At 38.5% G+C, this 22,743-nt stretch overlaps 4 protein-coding genes across 4 annotated transcripts; 3 read left to right on the forward strand and 1 right to left on the reverse strand.

Moving 5' to 3' along the window:
- Window positions 1-6,259: 6,259 nt before the first annotated feature.
- Window positions 6,260-10,146, reverse strand: CBG08701 (the record flags this gene model as incomplete). Its single annotated transcript, XM_045237305.1, has 8 exons — window positions 6,260-6,517; window positions 6,785-7,237; window positions 7,285-7,845; window positions 7,896-8,234; window positions 8,284-9,244; window positions 9,291-9,728; window positions 9,786-10,015; window positions 10,063-10,146. 8 exons carry the CDS (start codon window positions 10,144-10,146, stop codon window positions 6,260-6,262), a joined length of 3,324 nt encoding a protein of 1,107 aa, XP_045093782.1.
- A 5,833-nt stretch (window positions 10,147-15,979) lies between these two features.
- Window positions 15,980-18,770, forward strand: CBG08700 (the record flags this gene model as incomplete). Its single annotated transcript, XM_002636349.1, has 6 exons — window positions 15,980-16,060; window positions 16,764-16,850; window positions 17,156-17,230; window positions 17,278-17,454; window positions 18,377-18,450; window positions 18,497-18,770. 6 exons carry the CDS (start codon window positions 15,980-15,982, stop codon window positions 18,768-18,770), a joined length of 768 nt encoding a protein of 255 aa, XP_002636395.1.
- Window positions 18,771-19,658: 888 nt separating this feature from the next.
- On the forward strand, window positions 19,659-21,087 carry Cbr-abu-8 (the record flags this gene model as incomplete). Its single annotated transcript, XM_045237306.1, has 3 exons — window positions 19,659-19,712; window positions 19,766-19,936; window positions 19,981-21,087. 3 exons carry the CDS (start codon window positions 19,659-19,661, stop codon window positions 21,085-21,087), a joined length of 1,332 nt encoding a protein of 443 aa, XP_045093783.1.
- A 719-nt stretch (window positions 21,088-21,806) lies between these two features.
- CBG08698 lies at window positions 21,807-22,348 on the forward strand (the record flags this gene model as incomplete). Its single annotated transcript, XM_002636347.1, has 2 exons — window positions 21,807-21,953; window positions 22,010-22,348. 2 exons carry the CDS (start codon window positions 21,807-21,809, stop codon window positions 22,346-22,348), a joined length of 486 nt encoding a protein of 161 aa, XP_002636393.1.
- Window positions 22,349-22,743: the final 395 nt, after the last annotated feature.

A 22,743-nucleotide genomic window follows, 5' to 3' on the forward strand; every position in this document is an offset into this window, starting at 1 on the left:
GCGCATAACTTTTTCCAGGAAAATATCTCGCCACGCGATGTATTGAAATGCATTTACAGTTATGTCGCGAAATGCTTTGAAATACATTTCGCGACGCTCATGCATTGAATTTCGAGGGCGCGGAAATGCATTTCAATACATATTTTCGCTACATGAATAACCCCATAATATTCCTTCGTTTTTTCCCAATTTTCCGTTTTTTCCTAATTTTCTAATTTTTCTCAATTTTCGTGGTAATTGAAATTTTTCTCATTTTTTCATGATTTTCTAGAATATTGAATGAAGGAAAGAACCACAATTGAGTGATTTAACCACGAAAATTCGGAAATCGAAAAATTGGCCCAAAGTGAGCTATTTTCTTCCGAAAATTGTTCGAACAGGCAATAAAACATTACAAAAATTATTAAATTTTTTCCACTAATTACCACGAAAATTTGAGCAAAAACGATGAAAAACGGCGGAGAGCCGAGAAAATGGGATTTGCGAAAAGCTGTGAATTTTTCGAAATTTTCCCATGGAAGAGAAAACTCCCCACCTCGGCCACGGCCATGGATTGATGACGTCATCGCTGAAAAATTTTATTTTGGATTTTTCTCCGTTTTCCTTCGTTTTCCATCGTTTTTGCTCAAATTTTCGTGGTAATGAATCGAAAAAAATTAATTTTATAATTTTTGTAATGTTTAATTGCATGTTCGAACAATTTTCGAGAGAAAACAGCTCATTTCGGGCCAATTTTTGGAATTTTTTAATTTTTGTGGGTAAATCACTGAACTGTGATTGTTTCCTTCATTCAATGATCTAGAAAATTATGAAAAATGAGAACATTTCAATTACCACGAAAATTGAGGAAAATTGAAAAATTGGGAAAAATTGAAAAAAAAATTGAAAAATCGGGAAAAAAACGGAAAATTGGGCAAAAACGAAGGAATATTGAGAAACAAAAGGAAGTGAAATAGAATTGAGAAAAATTGGTAGTGAGAAAAATATCGACTAGGTTTTAAAACCTAAATTAAGCATGAAAATCCTGATTCTGTAAAAATTTGTCAAGATTTTACAGTTCTCCGTTGCATGCTTTTCGGAAATTTTGCGATTCAGAAATCCAAAAAATCACGCCCTCAGTGGAAAATTTCTGTCGTAATTTGAAAAAAAAATTTCTGTCGTAATTTTTGAAAATTCGGAAATTTTCAGATTCTCATACTCTGAAGTTCCGAAGTTCTCAGATTCCGAAATTCTGAAATTCCAAAGTTCTGAAATTTTAAGAATCCTGAGATTTTCTAGCTCTGAAAGTTAGATATTCAGAAAATCTCTCAAAAAAAGGTTCCCCCGAATCACAAGCATTTTACCCCTACTCTGGTAATCGGTTTCCAACCAGATTCGGGAAAATTTTGGAGCAGAAATGGCTAGATCTGGTTAGAAAATTGTCCGAATCAGGTTGGAAAATTAGCTTTTTCGGTCGGATCTGGTCAGAAAATCACCAGATCTGGTCGGAAAATAAAAAGTTTCCGAATCTGGTTGGAATTTTACTCGAATCTGGTTGGCAAATGCGCGTTCAATTGTCTATTTGCCGAAGAACTTTGATCAGTCTCACAACTACAGCGAAACGACCTCAAAATTTGAGGCTCAAATTAGCAAAATAGAAATCTAAAAATTCTAAAAAACAGAGACATATTCATCATCAATGACACAAGATAATAAGCCGCGATTTAGACGAAAAAAGATTTCCACACCGAGCAGAGCTCCCGCCCTCTTTTCTTTTTTGCTTGTCTCTTCTTCTTTTTTTGTCACCATCTCATTTGAAGGGGTCTCTTTGAAGAAGCAAGCAAAATGGGTAAATACGAACACATATACTTCTGTGTGGTTGTATAGATGGATGTCGATATTTTTTTGGGAAAAATAGAGAGAGAGAAGAACTAGAATGGAAATCTAGGGTCTCGTGACCCTTATCCAGGATGAACTGAAACCAACAAGACAAGCTTTTCAAATGGTATTTTCTTTAATAGAAGCCCACCCAACTTTGAGCTCAATTATCTCCATTCCTGTAAAAGATATTGAACAACTTTCAACTGATAAAATATGGGTAATTTTACGAAAAGTATTTCATCAGTTGACACATTTTAACACCTTTTGAGCGAACCGAGATAATGGAGCTCAAAGTTGACGGTTTCGGTGGGCTTCTATTAAAGCATCTATACTGTAGATTCTACAGTAAACTGAAGTGATACGTTGGGATGAAACCAAAAAGGCAAAAGCTTCAAAATTCCAAGCCATCCTAAACCCCTCGTAAAATAGTAACGTAAACTCCAGGACTCTCCCGAGAATTCAGTAGTCAAGATAAATCTGGGCCATAAATATCAGGCAAAGTGTCGATTCCACCTATTACACAATCAACACCGGCGACTCCCCCTTCTCAACTCGCGCTTCGTTGTTTTTATTTCAATGTGGACCGCCCAGTGTGAACCTCGGAAAAGGTGTCAAGTTGCAGAAAGACCGGTTGTTCGTGTTCATCTAATGATCTCATTTTTCTTTTTAAAATTTGTCGGGGTTGCGCAATTATGTCCTAGACCTCAAGAACGCTTTTTGGAGTAATGTGGACAAAAACTATTACAAAATATTAGATGTTGAAACAACTAAAGATTGTATAAAACGGAAGTGTTATTTTGTTCAGGTTCAGGGATTTCGAAACTGCACTTCCTGTTGCTTAGTTTACAAAAATAAACCTCCTTCTCTAATATTCAAAAATCTCTTCACTCCTCCTGCCTAAAAGTATCCACCCACAAGGAGCTTGTTTGCACTTATCCCCCTCTTCGCCATACGGATTTTAAATTAGCAAATCCCTAATTCTTTTTTCCGTAAAATTTCGAAAACTTGAAACTTGGCAAAACACACTTGAAGCAGGCAAGTGCAGCGATGAAAAGCGTCAATAAATAAGTTCCTTCTGGGAAAAAAAAGAAAGGATGGAGAAAAAAGTTTAAAAAAGGGGACATGACACCACCGGGTACCGGTATAAACAAAACTAAGAAGATGAAGCTGAATGCAGAGAGAACAAGAAAAGTGTAAAAAGGTGGTTTCCTCTCATTTAAATGAATGATTTGGTGGGTTCTCTCTTGAGTGTGATATTTCGTAGTGACACTCCTTTTGAGAGGTAATTTGATTAAGTTCTGGTTCTCGGTTCGAAGTATAATTCAATCGAAAATCTCACGAGTAGAAAGTTTCTGGTAGCATATTTTATTAGGAATTCACTTTTGAATTTATGTCCATTCAATGTGTCGCAGGAAGAACTTGAATATTCAATGGCAAATCGGAGAGTGCGAAAAGTTCGGGGGGAGAATAAATTGCTGGGAAGATGATGATGATGATGATGATACAGAGAGAAAAGGACATGTGGTTTTGATAAGTTTCGAAGCAGAAAAACCAGCATGGTTGGGGTTTAGCACAAAACGATCGTTGGTCCATGGAACATAAGGAAGAAAAAAAACTAAACAAAAGGACGTTATCCATTGGATTCTACAGTAGTCTTTTAATCGAAAAGAAATAAACAAAACTCAAGCATTTTCTACCGTACTCTTGGTAAAATACGGAAGCACAAAATTTCGAAACTTCTTTGAAAAATGATTCATAGTGATGTTTCAATGACTCCTTGTGGTATGAAACATCGTGAATCTTTTTATAGACTCAATAGACACCAAAAAGCAATTTTGAACTTTTCGTATCCCTCTCCTTTGTAAGCCCTTTGACCTTCTTCATAGGAACAAAAAACACAAGTCACCGCAACTACTACAGTAAGTCTCAACTTTTCGCCACTTTCAAATATTTGATGACCTACTTGTGACCTGCAATCTTACGCATGTAATCCTGATACATTGGCACAACATATTCCGAGAAAAAAGAAAAGAGCAAACTAGCGTTAAACCAGTGCAGTAAAGAATGACAACTGGGTCACATGTGGAAGTGACAAAACGAAAGACCTTATCAATTTAACTGTCGACCTTAAAATTTTCTTGTAAAGGGTACTGGTCGAAGTACAGAACAAGAACAGTTGATTGATTGCTCGACAAGGAGAAAAAACTTGAGACAGAAATCCTTTTGTATGTTTTGCTCCTTCCGCTCGGAGAGCCAACAGGTTTTGAATCATTGGTGCAAAAAAAAATTGAAAACCCAAAGAAGATGCAGGTGTTTCTTGCGCATGGAAAAAAACACGTCAAAATCGTGTTGTTTTCGGATTCAGCTGTCCGGCAAGTTTCCGGTGAAAGTGGTGTCCGATTCATGCTTTGACAGTGGCGTTTTGTATAAGTGTCGAAGGATATTCAAATGATTGGTCTTTGAAGTGGATAATGATTTAATTTGAAAATAGGAAAAAATCAGAAGATGGGAAGGGTAATTGATGTCATGGGGCCATAAGATTTTAGGATTTCTGATATTCTAAGATTCCCGGAATTATGAACGATTTTCAGATTTTAAGGTTCTGAGATACAAAACATACGAGTTGTGGAAGAGAAAGCTGGTGGCCGTGGCCGAAGGTCTTACAACGACAACACAGTAACCTAAAACTATTTTTATTTACAGAAAAGGCCCTGAAATTGATACTTTGTCGATTTTCGAAAACTCAAAAACCAAAAAATATAAAATCTTCAAATTTTCGAAATTCCAAGATTTTAAAAATCCGAAAATCTAAATAATTCCAAAAATCGAAAAAAAAATCAAAAAATTTTCAAAAAACCCTAAATTTTCAAAATAGTACCAATAAATGGAGTTTCTCTTACTCAGTACCGATTTTTTAGTTCCAAGTATAATAATTGCTCTTACAGTACTCATATATTTTTCAATTGAATGAAAACTATTCAAAACGCTAGAAAAAAAAGATAAAAGCTAGCCGAGGCATCAGACATATAAGGATTAGGCGTTCAAATATTTGGTGTTGACACTGAGACAGCAGAACATGAAAAAGAAAACACGAGAAACCTTTGTATGGAAGAATGAAAAATCTCAAAACACCACAATACCCCCTTCCCTTCTATTTCTTCTCCCACCCACCGGTCACTCAGTCGGTCGCCCATTCACTTCCCGAAACAAAAAAAAACAAACAATCAAAACCAAATCTCGCTTCTGAAAAAGAGAACCGGTTGGCTTTCGGAGCAGAACACATGTTCGCAAACATAATGACGCATTTTTGAGGAAGTTCTTAACGGTGGGATGAACAAAACAAAGGAAAGTGAGATCTTGAATTCGGCAACAATTCAAAATCTCGTCAGGTGAGAAAATTGGGACAAGAGATGAATGGGATTTCTCGGGGTGCCTGGAATGTGTGGAGTGCGTGAAAAAAAAAGAAAAATGGGGCGGCTTCAGACTGACATTTGTCGAGAACATTTGTCAAAAATGCTTCTCTGACCCCTGCCGCCGCCGTTGGCACCTGCAAGTTCCTCCACCAAGCAATTATGTACTTGTTTGCAACTAGCTTCTTTTACGGAGAGTTCTTCTCAAATAAAAATAGCAACATAATGGGGTGGTGAAAGGGAAGAAGAAAAAGTTTCGCTTCTGTTTCCGTGGAGCATGTTCGAGACTCGTGTCCAGTGTGCAGTGGAATCAGAGTCAGCTGTCGTGCCCTCTACGTTTTTCCGGAGTGTATTCAATCTTCAACAAATTATTGGACACACTCATAAATTTAAATTAATTTAACGGAGCCGCCAGTGTTATCATCTGATCCGAAACAAGTGATATATAACATTTGAGGAACAAGTGGTTGTTTAAAAATAGAGCAAGAAATTCGAAACCCTATATTTTTATCAATTCTCTCTTGTCACTCCTAGCTCAAAGTCCATCGATTGTTTTAAAGTTTTTATCGCTTATCACTTACTGGGTAAGAGAATTTTCGATTCGAATTAAAATTTTTGAAATCACTGAAATGTCAATTGGGAATTTTGAAATAATTTTTTAGGTGAATAGAAAAAAGCAATATGAAAAAAATGAGCAAGAAAAAAGAAACAGCGCGCGGATAGGACATGAAGATATCAAATTTCTAAAACGATGGATCACAAGGGCTTCTCATTAAAAGCACAGAAATATGGACAAACGCCGTGATTTTACTGGAAAAAAACACAAAACTACCCAAAGACAGTTATTTATAATCACCGGCAATTCAATATTTAAACGTCACAGATTATACACGACAACCGGAAGTAAAGGAAGAAAGGCAGTGATAATTATACAGACAAAAAGCTCAATAGAAAAAATTGATTTAGCACTATAACAAACTACAGTATCCCTAGGAAATCGTTTCAAGATTGGGTTCTGTATCTTCCATCTTCGGATTCTCTTCTTCGTATTTCTCTCGGAGAGCTTTCAGTTCTTCAAGGAGACGATGGTTCGATCTATGACGATATCTGAACGGTTCCTCTCCGTCTTGTTCTAGATGACGTAGTCCATTGTCAACTCCTTCTGGGAGAACTGTAGGGAAATAGTCAATGAGTTCGTGACGTGGCAAAGCTTCGTGCATCGTTCGGATGAATTCCGAGGGAAGAGTCTGAAAGATAAAGATGGATTGAATGAGCAATTTTCATGATATTATTCTGCTAGAAAAAATCGGAGCTGTGGAAGAGAAACGCCGAAGTTCCCACAACGAAAACTACCGTAACCTAAAAATTATGTTACTATTCTCCAAAAAAGTCGGAGAATGATATTTGAAAAAAATTACGAAAATCGAGTAAATAAAAATATTATTAGGTTACGGTAGTTACCGGCGCTTCTCTTCCACATCTCCAATTTTTTTGAACCAGAATAATAAGCTTACAATCTTCTTCACGATGAGTCCCGAAATGAAAAGTGGTACAGAAATTGCCTTGACACAACTCATATAAAGTTTTTTGAATGCAACCGAATCGTTACTTTCGATAAACCTGTACAGATCTCCGTATACATCCATTTCGGCTGTTAGAAAAGCGTAGCAGTCTTCAGTACCAAGTCGTTGCATTCCACAGATTCTCGAATCGCAATGAATCTCCTCCGCTGGTTGGACACCATACAGAACGTTGGCTTTGATCAATGCATGTGCTATTTCGTCTACGATCTTCGGGCTTTTAGACATTTTGAAGCATTCTAAAGATTCTGGATACCATCCGAATAGATCTGCTAACAGTCCCAGATGGTAGAGGATGTTAGAATCGGCGCCAACGAGAAACCTCAGATCGGCGATTGGCTCGAAATCGAGAGCAGCAGTGGCCGAATCGAACCTATGCTGGCTTTTCTGAAAATTTGAAAAATGGTTCGAAAAAAATAATTTTTAGATCGAACCTTCAAACTATTACATAAATAAGATGAGTATCCAACTACAGCGTGCAAGGTAGGACGAACATAAAGTGATTGTCTGAACATTGCAAGAGCTTCATTATCCACCCCTTGTAGATGTGCAGTTTGAGCCCATGTACACCACGCATCTGCATTCTGTGGATCGTATTTGATGGCTTGTTCCAAAAGACGAGACGCTTCGTTCATTCTTCCAATGCTGAGACACAGAACTGCCGTACTTAGCCATGCTTTATCATTTGACTTATTCAATTCGAGTGCACGAGCTAGACAATGAAGTTGATGAGATATCGGATCTTCGGCATTTCTTTTTGCCTCGGCGAGAAGAGTCCAAATTGAAGAAAGCAGTGTGTTATCCGTGGTAAGGGAGAGAGCATGCTCTAGCATCTGCTGTACTTTGACAAGTATGTTTTGATCTTTTTCGAATTTGTACTTTGTCAGCAAAGAGATCGAAACATCGTACCATCCAAGAGCATTTTTCTCCTCGAACCTTAACACTGCAATGTAGAATGATAAAGCTTTGGTCACACAATCCAAGGGAGTCTCAATCTGAAAAAAATCGAAAATTTGGGAGAACCATATTTATCTAGCAAAAATACCTCCCACGTCTCTTCAATTTCAAAGTACTGAAGAGAAGCATAATTCGAGACAACCATCAACGCATCACCAAGAAGTTTAAAAACTGTAGAATACTGACAACCACCATGGTCACCAATGCATTTTGTCAGCAGACTGAACGATTTTTTCAAATGATACAGCTTCTGTTCACCACAGGATTTTTCATGAAGATTCAGTCGGACTTCAGCTTCAGTGAAATTCAGAACAATTGCGGATTCGTGCCCAAAAACAAGATTTTCGTTTGCGATTTTCTCTCGGAGCTCAATTATTTTGTCCAGAGCCTCATCGCACTGACGGAGTTGAAGCATGATTCTGACGATCTGAAATTCGAATTGATTTGATTAGATAGAACCTTTCTTTGAAACTTACAGGTATATAAAACTCATGTCCATCCTTCATTTCTGCCAACTGGGTATACGAACTGACAGCTGCCATAAGGTGCCCTTTTCTAGTGTATGCATCTGCGAGACGTGCCCAGATGATCTTATTATCTGGATATTGACGGACCATTCGTTGAAGTTCTTCAATTGCTTCTGTCAATTTTCCGGTTTCGAGGTAGAGTGTAGTCAGGGCATCAGATAGCCAGAATGGTCTCCTTCGAATCTTGTCATCTGATAACTGTGTCTCCAGAACCTTCAATTTCTGTTCTGCCGTTGCTCCTTTCTTCGTTAGCAAATCGTAGAGCAATTTGGTGTATTCTCCGTTGGTTGGACAAATTTGAATTGCTCGCTCTATTAACGATTTTGCTTTAGTTGGATTTTTTGCCGATAAACTGTTGGCAAGCAGGTAAAAAGCTCGACTACACCGGACGTTCAATTTGGCAGCTTTTACAAGATACGAATTGGCATCAAGGCCAGCACGAATTCGAACTTCCGCAGTGATAAGTAAATTTTTACAGCTATCGCCAGGTAGTTGTTCAGCTAGTTTCACTTCTTCAGATGTCACTGGATCATTAGAATATAGATTTTTCGTTAGGCGTAGCAGGATGACAAAGTTTGAGTCCTTGCATTGCTCCAAAAGATGTATATGGTTATCCTTGCCAGTCAGTACCGCAATCTTAATCTCTTCCACTGCGAACTCTGGAAGTGGAAGGTCACCCAGAGCTCGAAGTTTTTCTGGCGAATCTGGAGATATCTCGAGAAGTGCTCTTGCAATCCAGCCATTGCATATCGCTGATGGATACACTTTGAATATTGAGCGAGCTAGCTTTTCGACAGCTTCCCAGTTTTCAGTTTCAGCAATCAATCCAATAAATATGAGACTATCCGGGTATGCAGAATGATCTGTGACGGAATCCAATGCTTCTATGGCAGCTGGAATATCGTTTTCTCTGAAACACCAAATTGTTTTTGTAGAATCCTGATAGTGTATCTAACCTCAATTCATTCAACACCGCTTTTGTCGCTGGAGATATTTTCAAAACGTATTTCACAAACTCTGGAAATTCCTTCGAAGCGAAATACTGCTGGCAAGAGTATTCGAACAGTTTGTTCTGCACCCAGTCATCAGTAACCATGTCTTCATGATTTTCCACTAGTCTTTTGAGCGATTTTGCTGTCTTTTTGAATTTACAGTACAGGAGCATTGTATCAGCATCTTTTTCAAGCATTTTTGTGTCTTCTAGAGCTTGGAAGCATCGTTCAAGAAGTGGTTCGAATGTAGGCTGTGAGCTGATTTTCTGAACAACCCGTCGAACATTTTCAGAATCCGTACTGAATTCCATTTCGTCAAAGTTTTGCATAATTTCTTTCCACAGCCCCATTTCTACATGAATTCTCCTTCTAGCCTGGGCAGCTTGGTCCTTTTTATCCTCTCTGCAAGAAACAACTTAATATGAATTCTTTCAAATAAAATTTTCCATTCTCACTCACCCATTTTTCTGCATGAATTCGCAAGCTTTTAAAGCGAATTGGTCAGGTGTCGTGTGCGACTCGGCTTCGAATAATTTGAAGAGTCCCTTCCACGCCATCAAGTTTGCCTCGTCGATTTGAACCGCCTTTTTGTACATTTGATAACTATCATCATACTTTTGAATGTTCGAGTAGGCGAGTGCAATGAAGCAGAAAACTCGGTAGTCAGGAGAAGTGTCATCTGTGTGCTCCTGAAATTTTTTTTGTGTTTTTTAAACTCCCAAACGTCTTTACGCACTTTTAGCAACTCAATAACTTCCTCATTGTTGCCAGATTTCAATAAACTTGCAGCAGATTTTAAGTCTTCCTTTAAGTTACCCATTTCTGAAATGAAACCTGGTGTAAATTTCAGCTCAAAACATACTTTTTTGAATTAAAAAAATGCAAAAAAGTATTATGCAAGGGCGCTCCGACTACATGCTGAAAAGAGAGGAGGCGCAGACATAAAATCGGCGGGAGTTTTAAATAGTGTTTTTTGTGAATCTTTGCATGCGGGCGGCGCTCATGTCGATTTACGAGGCCCCGCCCCTAAATCCGATACTGTATTTAACGAAAGGAATTTCTGAATTTTTTGTGGGATTTTCTGAACCGAATTGAGATTTCTCTTCAGAAATATGATCTCTCGCGTCTCTGAAATCCATTTTACACTGAAGAAATCGAAATAATTTTTTTTGCAAAAACAGACCGAACGAGGCAAATTTCTGAAACATTAAAATCATAAAAGTTGCATTTCCATTCGATTCTGTTATATTTTGTGTTTTCAACTCCACTTCTTCTGTCAAAACGTTCATCACCAGAGTCAAACTTAGCTCGCCTTCTAAATAGCACTTTTTGGTTTTAAGTAGAACAGAATCTAAAATCGTTGGTTTTCAAAGTTTGATGAGTCCACCGAGAAGACAAGTGTGGAGCAGTTCCGACAAGTCGAAAAACAGGGGTGAAAAGTGGGTGAGAACTGAAAAGTGGGTATATTATGTGATCGGAAGAGACTGCAGATATTTCGACAACTGCAGTTCTGATGTAAGACGAATGAATGTACGCTCAAAAACAATTTGTGTTTTATATCGACGTTCTCTGGTTGTTCTGCACAAGAAGATCAGTTTAGTTTCTATACTAGAAGGTGTAGTTTATTTTTTAGGTTTTCGAGGTATTGTAGCATTAAAAATATTTCATTTATCATCTTCAGATTGAAATTACAAAAGTTTTCAACTAATAAAAGGTTCACCATAATATCAGAAGTGTTTTATCAGTTGACCAATTTTTAATATCTTTCACAGGAATCGATATAATTGAGCTCAAACCTGACCCTGTGGGGCCCGTCTATTACAGGTTTTACGGTAAGTCATTATCTAACTATTTCCTAAATCTTGTCCTAACAAGAGGCAGTTTCGCTATGCAGAATTTTCTGAATCTACAGTAATCTGATTTTCATCGGACCAAAAAATATTTAACCATTTGTATCTGATTCCAGAACTCAGTTCAAGATACCAAATGTTTCCTTTTTATTTTCTTGTTACGGATTTTTGTCAATTGTTCTGTTTTTTCCCCAAACAAATCGGAAAATTGGAATTTTTGATAGTGAAAACAAAGAAAATGAAAACATTTTTAGGTTACGGTAGTTGTCGTTGTGGGACCTCTAGCCACTGCCATCGGCGTTACTACTATCCACATCTCCGATATTTTTCGAATCAGCATAAAAACAGAAACTTGCAATATGATCCGGATAATCTTCCAAAAACCTTATATCAAGTGTTCAGCGATAGAAAATAGCTATTTCTCAACAGGTATCTTTCTCCTTTTCTCAGTTTGTATTGCGTCAAAAGCTTCAAACATCCCCACAAAACCATCAAGTGGTCTCAATTCATCAAATCAGTCACATTTTACCCTCTCAAAAATCATTTTCATGGGTTTTCCTCTTTTCTCTCTGGGATCTTCCACCACCTCCAGGAGAAACATAGGAATGAGGTGTTTGTGTGGGAGTCTAGAGTTAAAGAAAAAAGTGAAACACATGCCTTTTCCCCCCATCTCTTATGTCATCAACGTGTCAAGAGAAGAGAGAAAAGGTTGGAAAAGAGTAATTCGACCTTCGAAAAAAAGAGCAGAACTACTCTTCATGGTTCTTTTTTACCTTTCTTCCTCTCTTTTTGATCTTTCTTTTTTCTTTTTTCTGCTTTTATCAGTTTTTGAAAAAACGGAAATTCTTAGGTTTCGGACACCCCTCATTCTATTTTTTCTTTTTGTGGTTCAAAAAAACCTTGCCTAATCTGAAAAACAACTTTGTTCGCTTCATTTCAATTTGGGTCTCGCGGAAAGTGATGCACCAGTCCCTGCTCAATAATTCACTCGTTCCGCAATGAGTTTGCTTATTTTGTTCCACTTTATTTTGCTGACAAGAGAGAAAATGGATTTTTAGTGAATTTTATAGGAATTTTAGATTTTGTGGAAAAAGGGTTAAAGGGGATCCGATTAAAGTTGTAGGTTTTTTTTTGCATTAAACTGTTCCCAAAGATGTATTATCCTAATATTGTTACGAAAAGTTTTTGAAAAATCCGAAACCCCCGAAAAATGCAGTTTAAAGTGAACATTGTGCTAGAAAAGTGGCCAATATGGACGAGGATTCGAATTCCCGCGCAGAGAGAAATCTAGGGCACGGCGACAGAAAACATTTTTCATGTGCCCGACAGCGACTTTTTACGGGCCGGATACCATCAAGCCTGTAATAGAAGGGCACCCCACTGTCAGTTTTGAGCTAATTTACCTCGGTTTTTGTAGAAGCTATCAAAAAATGGTCAACTGATAAAATGTTTGTGATATAATAAAATTTTGTTAGTTAGCAACTTTCTTATATCTTTGACAGGAAAGGAAAAAAATTGGCTCAAACTTAAACGTTAGGGAACCTTTCTATTACAGGTTTTGAGGTATAAAATCGGAACAAAACCTGTCAAATTGCCTCTCGTAGTGGGAGGCCCGGTACTGTAGCCTAGATTTCTCACTGCGCTTGAATTCAAATTTTCGTAACTATTCGCCAAATTTATTATTTCTTTTTCTTCGGGGACTTTAGATTTGTTTTGAATTTTCTCGCAATCATATTAGAAAATTAATTTTTTAAAAGTATTTTAATGTAATTAAAATTTTTTATCGGAGCTCCCTTTTGAAAAGGCTTTTAAATGACTTCTCTATTTACTGGGAAATTAAAGTCACTCCAAACAACTCTCCTCAACACTTCTACCACCAACTATTTATAATCCTTCTGGTTTCAAAACTCATTTGTCTTATTCCCATCTGACTTTTCACGTCTTCTCAGTTTCTAATCCCTTCTTCAGTGCCTTTCTGGCGTCAAATGGGTGTGACCGCACTGGTTGGCGGCATCTTTTCCATGGCCCCTTGCTGGGAATGAAAATCTGGGATTGTGAAATTGGAAATGCAAAATGTCAACTTGAGTTAAGTTGACATGTCCTTTGGTTCTAGAAGCCGACATTTTGAAAAACGATTCATCTTCTGGTGTATTCCTGGAATTGTAGTGTAGAATGATTTCTTATTTTGAGATTTAATCTTGTGATATTTCCATTCCATTTTGATTTCAGCAGCTATACGAAAATTTCGGTCTTTGAAGGCCTTTTGCATGTCTATAAATCTGGGAACGACTATTTCCCGAATAATTTAGTACAACCTTTTTTTCTCATCTTATCTCTACGTTCCCTTTAAAAAGGGGCGTGACCTATTTCTTCCGATGCACCCTCACTTGTTTGGTTGTCACCTGTACACAAGACAAAGTACCCAATCTTTTCTCCCATTATTTATATGGCCATGTCCCTCTCAACCACTATCTCCTCAAAATCTTGTTCTCCTTGACTCATTCTTCGATACTATCTTACCCACCCGCATATTCATTCCTCTTTTCCCCTCCATTGTTCTTTTTTTACACTTCTAACAAGTGCTCTTCTCCAAAAAAGGATCCACCTGCCACATTCATCCATCACACATTTTTTGTTTCTGTTATTAGGCCCACGGGAGCGATTTTTGGCCTGTGTTTCTGTTGGTTTTCCACCATTTGGACCCGCTTTTCCGTTTTTCGCCGTATTTTTGGTATAGCATCTTCTCCTTCTCTAACTTTTGGTCGGCTCTTTTTGAGCATTCATAAAGGAGTTGGGCGGTGCGCGCGAGGAATTGAATTACCGTAGGAAAATGGAGGCAAAAGTTAGAATAGAGAGACAACAAAGTTGATTAACTTCTCATCTCCATAATAATGCCCTCTTTCCTCTTCTCCGGTGCATCTCGATTCTCCTTCTCCCATCTTTAGTCTCTTCTCTAGCGACAATAATGAGAAAGTGTTGATGGAGTGTTGGAGATGACTAACTCAACAAAAAGGCTCCGAGGCGGAGTCAATTTAGTGAGATAGAGCACACCCGAATTGCTAATGGAGAATGACGGGAGGAGAGGGGTGTGTATTCGGATGGATGAAAAGAGAAGTGGATCATTCGATATTCTTCACAACCCATGACCATGAAAGCTCTTTTTTGTTCAGTTCTCTAGTTTTTTTCTTAAATCTTCTTACGGTTTTCTATTTGGTACAGTAAGATTTTTGGAGTGGAGATAGACCATAAAATTGTTTGTTTTTTTTCGGTTTATAGTTAATAGTGGTTTGTGTTATGAAATCCAATCCGACCATTTTTGGGAGAAGTTCTTCAAAAATTTAATGATGGCCTAGACATGGGGAAGATTTTGGCAGCTCCTTGAAAACACGCAAACTCAATATAATCAAATTATTGAGCCTTGGCAATTTACCGTGAAATCTGTAATAAGCGCCCCCCTAACTTTTAACTTTGAGCCAATTTATCTCGTTTCCTGTAAAAGATATAAAAATATGTCAACGGATAAGATGTTTCTTATAACTTCAGAACTATTTTGTCAGTTGACACATTTTGGATATCGTGCACAGGGACTAAGATAATTGAGCTCAAAGTTTACAGTGTGGGGGACTTTCTAGTATAGGTTTCAGGGCAAATGCAAACCTTCAATAAGACCATTTCTAACATTCCGAAACAGTCTAACAAAGATCAGTCTTGAAAAAACGTTCTTAATTTGGACACGGTATTTACATTGCTCAGGATATTCTGAAACACTTCCAAAAAAGCTACTGTAACACTCTAATAGAATGCCACCCAAACTTTCCACTTCAATTACAGGTTTTACGTATATCTCATTTCCTGCAAAAGATACCAAAAAGTGTTAAACTGACAAAACATGTTGATAAACATTTTTTATATTATGATAAACATTTTGTCAGTCAATTACTTTCTGATATCTTATACAGAAAATGAGATATAATGGCTCAAAGTTGAAAGTTTGGTTGGCGTTCTATTATAGTGTTTACGGCAATTCAATTTTAGGTTTGCAGTACTCTTTTCCATTTTTATCCCCACGTTTTTGAACCGTGTGGCGAAAAATTCAGCGCGGTTCTTTCGTCCCAAATCCCGAATTCGTCTTCCTTTTCACACTCCGTAATTACATTTCCGTCCATTCATTATCCACACTCAATTTGACCTCCCCCTTTTCTCCATTTTTGTCAATCTTCCGAAAAACGGATTCAAGGATTCTTTTATGGGCTCCACTCCGTCTTCTTTTATTTTTCCAAAGAGAGGACATCCGACTCGAGTTAATTAGAAATGTGGTCGCAAAAACGCCTCTTTTTACTTCCTCTTTTTACTCCATGGGAGCATCTAGTCCTTTTTTTCAAGAGAATGATGAAGCGGTACAAAAAAACCGGAAGGAAAAACCAGTTGACTTGTCGTGAAAAATGTGTACGATGGACGTGTTATGGAGAAGATAGACGCTTTTTGTCGCTCGATTAGATCCCATGAGAGTGTGGTACAATTTAAAAATCACGGCGTTGCGAAAAGAAGTCAAAACCACATGTTTTCTGGTTGGGAGAGTGGATTTTTGAGAGTTACTTACTTGCTGAACAATGAAATTTTTTGAAGATCTAATTTTTCTTCAGATTCTCCTTCTTTCCCCATTTTCATCATCTCATTCCCATCCCCATAAATAACGCCCTACTTCCCACACAATCATCGTCCTTCTCCGTTTTTATGAGATTCTTCAGAAGACCTTCAAAATCTTTTATTTCCATACTCAATTTCAGGTAACATTCCATTTCGATGAACCGTTTATTTTACTTCTTGGCGCTTCTAGTCGTCGCATTTGCCGACGATGTGGAGAATGGAACTATTGTTTCCGCGGTTAGTTGAATTTTCTGGCAAATCTTGAATTACAGTAATTTTCAGTAAGATGTGGATATTTTTCAGTTGATTTTCGGCCATTTCGATTATTTTCAGAAATCTGGACCTTGTCTGTCAAGTTTCCAATCACTTAGAAAATTTTTGAGGGTGTAGAACAGACCTAAATCAAAAACATTGCATTCACATAATTTTTTGAAAATTCTAGTTTTTTTAATTCCTAATTTTTCAGCTATTTTGCTGATTTCTGGAAGACACCCCCTTTCTGCGCGTTTTTTACTGAAAACATGAAAAAACGGGCGTCCTTCAAAATCGGCGAGTAGCTGAAAAACTAGGAAAAATAGAAGGGCCCCCACACTGCCATGTTTGAGCTGATTTACCTTGGTTCCTATTGCAAGTTATCAAAAATGTGTCAACTAATAAAATTTTTATGATATTATGTTAAACATTTATCAGTTAACAACTTCTTGACATCGATTACAGGTTTCATGATAGGTCTGTTTTATAACCTCCAAAATGTTCAAAGTGATTTGAAACTTGACAACCGATCACCAGACTCCTGAAAATTTTCAAAATGACTCAAAATCTTATTGACCGGTGCTGAATATGTTCACAGCCACCAAATAAGACTTCTGAAATAATTTATTTGATTTCTGACAACCTTATTATAAATCTCAACATCCATCAATCAATGCTTTTCTTACAGACACCGATGTGCATTGAATATGCGGATTGCATCCACAAAGCACAACAGAAGGCCGAGGAGTGTCACCTTCTGGAGAATAATACCGAGGTTCTGTAATTGAATTAATTTATTTTTGAAAACGCCCAAAGGATTACTGTAGGCCCTTTCAGAATATGAGACTACTCTGGTCCAGAGCAGTTCGTAGGATATGTCGACGGTATAGAAAGATTATCCCAGTTCGTATTTCATTCTTTTTTTTTTTCGATTCTGTCCTTTTTTCTGTCCCCTCCTTCCTTTGGGTTTCCTTCACTTTCGAAACGAAAAATTTTGGGATTGCCGTGCTGTAACACTTGGCGAATGAAATTCTCTTCTCAATAAATCGGAAAGATGAAATTCAATTTTTTTATTTTCAGACCACAAACGGAAAGAAGGGAGTGTGTACCGAAGCGAAACGAATTCACCTGGAAATCAGATCGATCCATGATCAGGTAATCCAAATGCGTTTGCAAAAATATTTTGTAAAATTGAAATTCAGATGTCCGACGAAATCGAAACATGTGTCCGTGGCAAAGCGGACAATGTCGCCGGACTCAACGAAAAGAAACACGAGAGATGTCAAGCTATTCTGAAGAAAAATGCAAAGAGAGCCGCAATTGAGCCACAGAAGAGAAGATCAAAGAAGGAGAAGAATAGCTTGAAAGCTGCGGCAAAGGTGAGATATCAACTAACTTGGGAATCTGGAATCTTGTAAGCCCAGTTTTTTAATCAAAATTTCAGGATAGGTTAAGAATAATCTATCTAGATACTTCTGAAATCTTAGAATCCGCACAATAGTTCCAGCCGGTTTTTATCAGTTTTTGTACCTTATAATCGCGATTTCAGTGCAAAAACAACGATTTTCAAAGACCTTTTTCTCAATTTTTAGGACATTTGAGAACATAAAAAATGTTAAGTTATACTTAGAATCTTATGAAATTTGATATTTCAGGTTGTTTCTCTTTTTTCGAACTTTTGGATTTCATCGAATATTCGGTGAATAAAAGTTCGAGAAAATGTCTGAAAACGCAAATTTTGGTACTGAAACTGATATAACTCGATTGAGACTGGCGAACGGAATCTGAAGTTCTCAGAAGTGTCTAGGTACCGAATTCCCACTACTAGAATCTCACCCAAACTGTTAACTTTGTGTTCAATTATCTTGATTCCTGTAAAATGTACCAAAATGTTGTCAACCGATAAATTATTTTTCATAAAATCACCAACAGTTTACCAGTTGACAAAATTTTTATATCTTTCATAGGAATCGAGATAATTGAGAGCTCAAATGTTGACGGTTTGGGAAGTTTCTATTAGAGAAAATACGGTAGGCTGTTCTTTCCCCATCCTGAAATTTCAATTGAAATCTGGATTTACAAGATGTTTGTAGGGATACGAACTCCTTGATCGTCTTACTGAAAAAATTCAGAAATCATCCACAAATAACAACTAACAACTAGTCTAGACGACCTCCCAACTCCCTACAAGAAAAACTATCGAATTTCTGATTTCCGATCCCTTTTTCCTCTTTCTATCTCAAACAATACCGCATAGTTATTCACACACATACCCCTCTCAATAAAATACACGTTTTGCAGACATGTAACAAAGAGGCTCGCCGACTCAAAAGCCAATGTGCTCGACTCGCCAAGTGTTGCCCGGCAGTTAGAGTGTTCGTTTTGTCCATTTCCTGATAATCTCTTATCTCTTGATTCCAGATGCCATCGTAATGAGGATAAGACCGAGTTGGAGGAGAAGAAGAAAGCGTTGAAGGAGGCAACCAAAGACTGTGCAACCAATGGAAAGAAGGGAAATAAAAAGGCTGGAAAACGTATTGGAGAGGATCGGGAAAGAGAGGGAAAGAAATCAAAGGGAGATAATAAGAGAACCGGGGGACTTGGAAAATCGTTGGAGAGAGCTGCAAATAAGAAGAAGGAGACTCCAATCGGAGGAAAGAAGCTAGCAGCTGCTCTTGATGAAATGCACACCTAAATTTGTTTAAATCTGTAACTGTATTTTTTAAAGTAATTATTTTCTTTATAAATTTAACATTTCTTTCCTCTTTCCCCTAAATTGTTGTGACTCTTTTCCCCAATAGGAATTCTGACCCTTCTTACACCTTACAGCTTTTTCTGCCCCCTGGATCTCACTGTTTATTTGCTTTTTTTCCGAGGTTTTTTCCAAAGCAACAAATAAATGAAATAATAATAAACCAGATCATTTCTATGAGTAATAGAAATCTTATTCTATACAAGAAATCAGAAAACAATACTCTCCCCAGAGTTCAGCTAAAGAGCACATAAAAAAGAAAAAATATACACGAAAAAACTGGTAATTGCAACCCCGGAGGTTACCGAGTTACGCACCTCCGGGTAGAGGATTTTATTGTTCTCCTACTAGTTTTTTTTGTTAGAGACGCTTCATGTGTGAAGACCATGACTTTTTACTCGCCGCAGTTTTTTTTTGATTGTGCATGTAAATATACACAATGAGGAAGAAGAAGAAAAAACGAAAAAGACAATCCGGTAATGTGGCAATGATGATGATGATCAATATCGTTTACGTCTGGTGTATGAAAGTTTACTTTTAGAATGCGCGAACCCTCCCTCCCTTCTCCCCCCCACCCTCCAACTTTGCTTTTTTGTTACGTTTACTGAAAGAAAGCCGCCACCGTCCACGCGAAATAGTGTTACGAGCTCCGGAGAGCACAGGAAACGAGCATTCCGGTTCCGCGCGGAAGATGAAAGATGGGCAAGCAATTACGGGAGTGTGCAAGTTCGGGCGTGGCAATGGAGGTTGAAAGTTGGTATATAAGCATGCTGGAAGACAACTCTACCATCCGTCCTCTTACACAGTTCGGCTCCAAACGAACCTACTGAAATGCGCTTCACCACGCTCGCCATTGCCTTTTTCGCCTGCGCCCTCGTGGTGTCTGTAAGTTTCATTCCTTTTTCTTCGAACCATTTCCTTACTTTAATCGCTTCTAGGGCAGCGTGATCCGTGAAAAGAGACAGTGTGGATGTGCTCAGCCACAGCAGAGCCAGTGCTCATGCCAACAAGTTCAACAGACCCAATCTTGCTCGTGCCAATCTGCTCCAGTCCAACAACAAGCCCCATCATGCTCTTGCGCTCAGCCACAACAAACCCAAACTGTTCAGGTAAAAATTTGATACTAAGATTCAGTTTTGATAATCCTATTCAGGTTCAAGCTACTCAATGCGCTCCAGCCTGCCAACAGAGCTGCACCCAACAGTGCCAGTCCTCCCCATCGGTGTCCCAATGCCAACCACAATGCCAGCAACAATGTCAATCCCAATGCGCTCCAATGTACAACCCACCAACCACCACTACCACCACCCAGGCTCCAGTTGTTCAGTACCAACAGTGCCAACCAGTGTGCCAGCAACAATGTCAAGCTACCTGCGTTCAGCAACAACAGCCAGCCGCTCAGTGCCAACCACAATGCCAACAGCAATGCAATGTTGCCTGTGATGCTCCATCCACCACCACCCAGGCTCCACAAGTGATCCAAATCCAACTCGAGATCCAACAAGCTCAAGCCCAATGCCAGCCACAATGCCAACAACAGTGCCAGGATTCCTGCGTTCAGCAACAACAGCCAGCCAACCAATGCGACTCTGCCTGCAACACCCAGTGCTCTGATATCTGCCAACAGACCGCCCAGGCTACCCAACAAGTCTACAACCAGAACACCAACACCCAGATGTACAACCCATATAATAACAACAACCAGAACGCCAACTGCGCCCCAGCCTGCCAGCCAGCCTGTGACAACTCCTGCACTTCCCAACAAGCTCAGCCAGTGTACCAACAAGCTCAACCAGTCTACCAACAACAAGCTCAGCCAACCTACCAGGTTCAATCTACCGCTGCTCCAATGTACGATCCATACAACAACAACAACAACCAAGGATCCAACAACTGTGCTCCAGCTTGCCAACCAGCCTGTGACAACTCCTGCACTCAACAAGCTCAACCAATGTACCAACCATACGACACCACCACCCAAGCCCCAGCTCAACAAGCCGTCATCCAAATTGTTCTCCAAACCTCTGTTGCTCAATCTGCCCAATGTGCTCCACAATGCGAACAGTCCTGCCAGCAGCAATGTGTCCAACAACAACAGCCAGCTGCTCAATGCCAGACTGCTTGCCAGTCTTCCTGCTCCAACTCCTGCCAAGCTGCTCAACCAGCCACCCAAGCCTGCCAACAGACCCAACAGAACTCGTGCTCCTGCCAAGCCAACTACTCTCCATGCGGAAATGGACAATGCTGTCGCAGAAAGTAAGAAGGACCTAATCGATCGATCGAAGATTTATGGGTACCCCGCTGCTCAACAAATCTTTTTTGTATATTTCGACCCCAAACTTTATTGTTTTTGCCTCCTTGTTTTTCATGAACTCCATTAATAAATCATTTTGAACTCTAAATGACTTCGAATCAAAGCACATTTCAACAGGTTTAGATTTCCTAGAATTCCAATAAAAAGGAACTATCCACCTATTATTTTTCTCGCGTGGGTTTTATTTGTTCACACTCTTCAAAAAAGTGCCGCCGATTGGGCAAAGATCAAAAAGATGCGAGAAAACATCTGACGGAAGCTTTTCACAACTGATAAGTGCAAGCAAGACCAATTGACGTAAAAACTGAGTAGAAGAATCTATCAAAGAAAAAAGAACGGAAAAATGAATGGATTTTGTATTAGAGTGGTGCAAAAGTTTCGGAAAATGTTATTTTTTCAAGTTTGGATGAGATCTCTTTCAGCAAACTTATCACCAATTTGTGATTGTCTGTCTACCTGTCAATAACCATTTATTTATTCTGGTAACGATTATATCAGTTTGAGATAGAATACAAGCGTATCCTTTTCTGCTTTATCACTACAGTATACACACTACACGAACTTCTAAATGTACAAACTTTATAATGGACAAAAAGGTGCGGTCATTTTTTGTTGGGGGTATAAAAAGAGAACGACAATTGACTCCCAATTAGTCTTTTCCCGTAATGCATTGTCTACTTAAATTTGTTTTTTTCCTCTTTGGAACTCTTCATGCCGAAAACATTTTGATCATCAATCCGATTTTCGGGTACAGTCATGTCAAGTTTATCAGTAAAATGGCTGATGTTATAGCTGATCATGGACATAATGTGGTGAGTTCTATTCATCTAGTAATAAATGTTAAATGAGTTAAAAAAACCAATTTCAGACACTATTCCAACCATTCCATATTGCTATGAAAAACCTCGAAGGGTTGGTTAAAAATAAGAATATCGAAATTATCAACTACTATCCGGATCATTATGAAGATTTATTGAAATCCGAAGTTCAAACGTTCCCAGAGTTTTGGGACTCGCGTCTTGTCAACAATCCGTTTCTTTCTTCATTCATGATTTCAAAAATTTTAACTGACGAATTCGCGAAAACTGGTACTCAGCTCTACCTTCTGCCCTTGGATACACCACACGAGACGGTTCAAAAGGTGCACCGAATGCTGGATACTTGGATCGGCTTAACGATGTCTACAGAAAATATTTTGAAGACTTGAGACACAATAGAATCAGAATGAACTATTATTTTGAAAGAAAGTTTCTTTCTTTTTTTTGGCAACATTTTTGATCAGATTTTCCTAAAAGCGGAGGAGGCAAGATCAATGAAAGTAACGTCCATGAGCATCGATTGTTGTCTGGCAACGCTCTGGTATTTTCTTGATTCCGTTAGCCTAGAACAGATTGAAAAAGTGAGCCAACTCCTTTTTTGTGTCATCTTTTTGATTGAAGTTTTTTTTCTGTCAAGATGACGTCCAAGAGCCCCAAACGACTATTTATCTGAGAGGGCAAGGTCCGGAGAACACGGTGGCTGCAAAATAATAGTTCAGCCAAGCGACATGAATTTTTCGTTGATCCCTCTAATCACCGGTGATCTCTCATTGTCGCGCTGGAA

The sequence above is a fragment of the Caenorhabditis briggsae genome (genome assembly GCF_000004555.2).
Source record: "Caenorhabditis briggsae complete genome, chrV, whole genome shotgun sequence".
Classification (NCBI taxonomy): domain Eukaryota; kingdom Metazoa; phylum Nematoda; class Chromadorea; order Rhabditida; family Rhabditidae; genus Caenorhabditis; species Caenorhabditis briggsae.